Below are 5,448 nucleotides of genomic sequence, written 5' to 3'. Positions count from 1 at the left end.
AGGATACTCCTCTGGTAAACAATTTGGATGCTCCTGCTGAGTTCTTTCAACAAATAAAAAGCGGCACGAGACTTTTTTTTTCTCAAGTGCATTACTTGACTTTTCCAGACAAGTATCATGAAATCGCCTGAGCTGGCATTGTTGTAAGTAACTGGATCTTTATTCATTTAGCTCCTCTCTTTTTTTTATTGTGAATTGACTGCCAACTTTTTAATTATTCTTACCTCATAGTGTTTGACTACGATAACGCTCCGAAGAAGAAGGAAGTTGACGTTCATAGGGCCTTCGGGGGTAGCCAAGGTGAAATCAGACATGCTAGATAAGTTTAAGTTTAAGGCAGAATTCCAAGTTATCAAGAAGAGTGAATCATGTGTGGTTGCCGACAATAATCAATACAATCGCAGTTAAAATTATGAGAATTGTAGGGTATGGGCATGACCATCCCAAAAGGTCCACATGATAGGTGTTCTGACCCATGACTGTGCGGGAAAGACTCGGCTCTACAGCTTGCGAGCGATCGATCGGCTCGGCTCGACTTGAGACTACTTTTAGTCGATCAAGCGAGCGACTGAAAGCAGTCGACTCGACGACTCGAGGCAGCAGCCCGACAGCTCGGCCCAATCAACAAAAGACCCATGAGGTCAAGACGAGTTAGGTTAATGAACGACCGCCTATAAAAGGGAAGAAAGAGACAGCGAGGAAGGGATCCGCAAATCACTACACACTTACTTTCGGCTAGAAATTAGAGTTTTACATCTTACTCTCGCCGACTTGTACCTTCCGGCGAACTAGCTTTCACCGGCTTACTTTTGATCGTTTCTTTCCCCTTTTGTAACACAATCAAACGACTCTCTGATCTAATAAACGTTTTTGTCTCGACCCACCGATGAGTTCTCATCTCTTCTCTTTACTAGTTTATCGACAGTTCTCGGTTCAAACAAGAATCTTGGTGAATTGGAAGTTTCCAAGGCTGCTTCCGCGAAACTGGAATTTGAGAAGGACCCTCCACACGCTGAATTCAGAGACCAATTGTCTGAGACGTTCCGCAAGTACTAAAACAAATTTAGGACTCACATAAAACCGCCCTTGGCTATTGTGGCTAGGGGTGTTCAATCCGGATATCGGACCGGTTTCGGTTCGGTTTTTTCGGTTTTTTGGTATTTCGGTTAGTAAAATATAACTATCATTCTAAATCCACATTTACTTCGGTTCGGTTCGGTTTATATACCGCTGGTTTTCGGTTTATTCGGTTTTATACCAAAACATAATTATTTAGTTTGGGATCATATTATATAAATTTTAGAGTCATATTGTCATTTATTAAAAATATATTAGATTTTCAAATAAAAGAACAAAAAAAATAAAAACGCTTATACCTTCCAATGAAATAATCAAATCTAGAATTAAAATCAAAGCTCGAAATTTTGAAAAAAAAATGAGAAGTATGAAAGAAAATGTTTCCACTCTTCCATATTCAGTGTTCATCAAAGTCATGTTTCGTCGAGTGAAACTCTGTTCGTTTATAAATAAGAAAAAAAATTGTGAAGAATTTTTTCTAGTTATTATCCATCAAATTTATAACATTTACTTCAATTTAATCAATGCTAAAAGAAAGCAAAATGATTAAAAGAAGAAGACTTTTTTTTTTTTTGATCAAGATTAAAAGAAGAAGACTAAGAAAATAAAAAGCCTCAGTTACGATGAATTGTTATTTAATTATATTTTAAGTGTTTTTCAAATTATGATTCTTTATTACTATAAAAATATGGTAATAATTATTAACAAAAGAATAACTTATATAACAAATATATTTTTCATGTGACGTTATAAAATATGTACATATTTACATGTTTTTAATTTTGATCGGTTTTGTTCGGTTTATTCGGTTTAATCGGTTATAAACCAAACCATATCCAAATCCTACGATTTTTATAAAATCATATTCATTCGGTTTATATGGTATATATCAAAACCACACCATATTATCTATTTCGGTTCGGTAAGGTTCGGTTTTACCATATTGGACAAGCCTAATTGTGGCAAACAGAACCAAATTCAAAATATGATTTTTAAAGGATCCTTTAATAAAACAATTGGCTAAAACAACAACACACTGAACAGTTTCAAACATCATCAACAAGAAGGGAAAAAGCAGAGCATCTTTTCTTAACTCTAATAAACACAAGAAAAGGCGACTAACACCAAACCCTTCCTTGATTCCTAAAGGTACATCACAACAGTTCGAACAACTCATTAGGTTCCTCAGAGACAGCTACTACAGTTCCCAAGCTCATGAACAACAGCTTCCACGGAGGGTCTCTCAATGGGAGATTCATGAGTACACAGCCACGCGATTCTCGCAAGCTTCGTGGCTTCGTATTCAAAGAACTTCCCCTGAAGATTTGGGTCAATGTAATCATGAAACCTACACGCTTCAGTTCCAAGCTTCACCAGACTCCTAACCTCCTGTTTCCCAGATAGTATCTGAAACACAAGAACCCCAAAAGCATAGACATCGGACTTCTCGGTGAATCGCCCTGTTGTGGTGTATTCTGGAGCGAGATAGCCCATTGCTGCACTGTCTTTGACTGCAGAGAAGACGATGTCGTTTGTGAGAAGTGTGTGTAGACCGGAGTTTGCGAGCAAGGGACTGTATCGCTGGTCGATCAAGACTTTCTCAGCTGAGATGTTTTGGTGAATCAACGCCGGTTTGTTTCCTTTATATGAATGCAGGTAAGCAATTCCTAAAAATCAAAAGCATACATTAAATTAAACAGAAGCAAATCAAGAACAGCAGAGAGAGAGAGGAAAAAAAGAAAAAAACATACCCTTAGCGATGCCTTTGGCGATGGATACTCTTGTAGACCAATCAAGAACATGAGTATCGCCATCTTTGAGATCAAGGTAGCTCAGTAGATTTCCATTGGGAGCATAATCATAGATGAGGAAGCATTCTCCACGTCCTCTTGAACAGCAGAAGCCTCTAAGCCTCGCCAAATTTTCATGTTTGAGAGACGCCAACATGTTGAGTCCTTTCAAGAACTCCGGCTCTTCGGATCTGCAGCTTGTTTTACTAAACCGTTTGATGGCAACAGCCGAACCATCCCTCAAGATTCCTTTGTAAGTCGCCGAGAAGCTGCTTCTTCCGAGCAGATTCACTTCCGAGAAATACTGAGTAGCGGTCTCAACCTCTTCCAGGTTGAATCTAAAGCTCTGGATAACCTCCTGATCAAAGATGCTGAGATTCCTATTGTCTGAAAGCGGATCCCAACCGTTGGAATATTCAAAACTGGCCAATGGAGAACCATTGTTCTTCCTTCCTTTGGCGTTGAGTCCGGTTTCAGACATCTCATAAGCAGTTGAAAGCTTCTGTTTGCGTCTGCGGTAGTGTGTGAACAAGAGGATGCTTACGGCGGACAAGGCGATGGTCGAGACAACCAAACCGATCAAGATTGAACCTTGGTGAGAATTTGGAGAAGGAGCACCACTACATTCAGTTCCATTGCAAGGTAACTGAAGATCAGCTGATTCCGGTATAGCCCTCGATGGAAACCCCTTCACGGTTGCACTATACGGCTTTGGTTCCTCAGGAGCTGTGCCATTGCAAGGTTTCAAAGGCGAGAACTCAGCTCCACATAGCCCCAAGTTGTTCTCAAAAGCAAAACCTTCATTCAATCTCTTCAGTACTGTCAAACATAAATCCAAATGAGTAAATACTACACAAATGCATAGTTTTTGTTTCTAACAAACTGATGGAAACAGTATATTACCAGGAGGTACATTGCCAGAGAGAGAGTTGTTGCGGATATCGAGGACTCTAAGCAGAGGAGGGACAGCTAGTTTACCAGGCACAGAACCAAAGAGGTGATTGTAGCTCAAATCTAGCCGCTCTAACGCGTTTAAATCCCCTAAACTGGCGGGTATAGCACCGGTGAGTTTGTTAGACTGAAGAGCAAGAACAATGAGCTTCTTCAGTGAACCAATCTCCCTTGGAATGCTTCCTGTCAAATTGTTGTAACACAGCTGCAAAACTACACCACAAAACCAGAAACAAGCTTTAAAGTTCAGTTTTTGTCTTAACTTCATATACACACAAATACACAGGTTGAGAAGTGAGTTCTAGATTAGGAAACGTGGCCCTAGTACTAATTCAAACTCCAAAGTTAAAAGACTTTTGAAGTAATTCAATCAACATATCTAAATGAACAAGATTATTCTAGAGAAAGTACAATCAATTCAAGTCCGTATTAATTAGGAGGCAGAAAGCAATCAATGGTTCAAATTCAAAGTTTGTCTCTTATATTTTGATGTAGCATAAAGTTCTTGACTTTTCTTCCTTGTAGTAAAGATACAAAAAGGAAAAAAAATTTAAATCCCAAACAAAGGACATGAAAAGGACGTCTGAAGACACATCATTAACGCATTAAATTCAATAAAACAAAAAATCTTCTAACATTTTCAGATTTCAAAATCTTCATTGAATAATCTTGGGACAAGTTTTCTTTACAGAAACCAAGATCTATCTTGAATGATGAATTGATTAAAAATAAACTAACCTTGCAAGCTTTCCATCTTCCCAATGTGAGAAGGAATATCCCCGGAGAGATTGTTAACATTGAGGTAAAGATCCGTAAGCTCCGACAAGTTACCGAGTTCTCTAGGGATGTCTCCGACAAGAGCATTGTAATGCAAGAACAGACCCGTCAAGTGTTTAAGCTCTGCAATGGCCGGAGAGAGTTTACCGGAAAGCCCTTTCCCTTGTAGAGATATGTTGGAAACTTGTCCTTTCCAATCGCAGCCAACGCCTTCGAAGTCCTTGCACAGATCTCCATTGATGCTCCATGAAACTAGGTGTTTGCCTTCTGGGTCTAGCATCTTTTTAATGTCTAACAGTGTCTGTAACTCGTCGGTGGGTACTGATCCGACCCGGTTGAAGAAAATGAGGAAGAGAGGAAGAAGTTGCAGCAGCATTTGTGTCGGCGCCATTTTTGTTTTTTTAACTAGGGTTTGTTTTTGAGCTCGAGAACCTGCTTCAGAAGCTAAAGCTTAGCTAAAAGAGATTGATTTCAGATTTCTTTACTTTTCTTTCTCTCTCATTCTCTGCTGAAACTCGGTTTTTAAGGGAGGAGAGAGAAGATAAAAGACAGAGATGTCGCGTGCTTTGTCCATTCAGACAAAAAGATTAATCGAAAGGAGTGTTGTGTTCTGTGTGTTGTGTTCTGTTTCAGAGAATCTATGAGATTGTTTTAAAGGTGATCGTCCAATCTTTTTGTAGTTAATATGAACCGTTGGATCTGTTAGAATTTATTGTTGGTGATTTTAGTTATGGTAAGATGGTTTGCATGTTATCTTTTCTTCTCGCTGATTGGTATTGGTCAAGTAGCTTCTCCCTCTCACCAAGCATGTTCTCTTTATTTTTAGTTTATAATATTATTTAAATTCTATTTG

At 38.9% G+C, this 5,448-nt stretch overlaps 1 protein-coding gene across 1 annotated transcript; it reads right to left on the bottom strand.

The window, feature by feature from the left end:
- Window positions 1–2,063: 2,063 nt before the first annotated feature.
- LOC106318216 (BRASSINOSTEROID INSENSITIVE 1-associated receptor kinase 1) lies at window positions 2,064–5,206 on the bottom strand. Its single transcript, XM_013756100.1, has 4 exons — window positions 4,557–5,206; window positions 3,771–4,031; window positions 2,829–3,686; window positions 2,064–2,744 (listed from the first exon to the last, which is right to left on the bottom strand). The coding sequence occupies exons 1-4, from the start codon at window positions 4,984–4,986 to the stop codon at window positions 2,263–2,265; spliced, it is 2,031 nt and encodes a 676-aa protein (XP_013611554.1). The 5' UTR covers window positions 4,987–5,206; the 3' UTR covers window positions 2,064–2,262.
- Window positions 5,207–5,448: the final 242 nt, after the last annotated feature.

Source organism: Brassica oleracea, chromosome C9 (assembly GCF_000695525.1).
Source record: "Brassica oleracea var. oleracea cultivar TO1000 chromosome C9, BOL, whole genome shotgun sequence".
Lineage (NCBI taxonomy): Eukaryota > Viridiplantae > Streptophyta > Magnoliopsida > Brassicales > Brassicaceae > Brassica > Brassica oleracea.
This window is presented reverse-complemented; position numbering and strand designations above follow the sequence as displayed.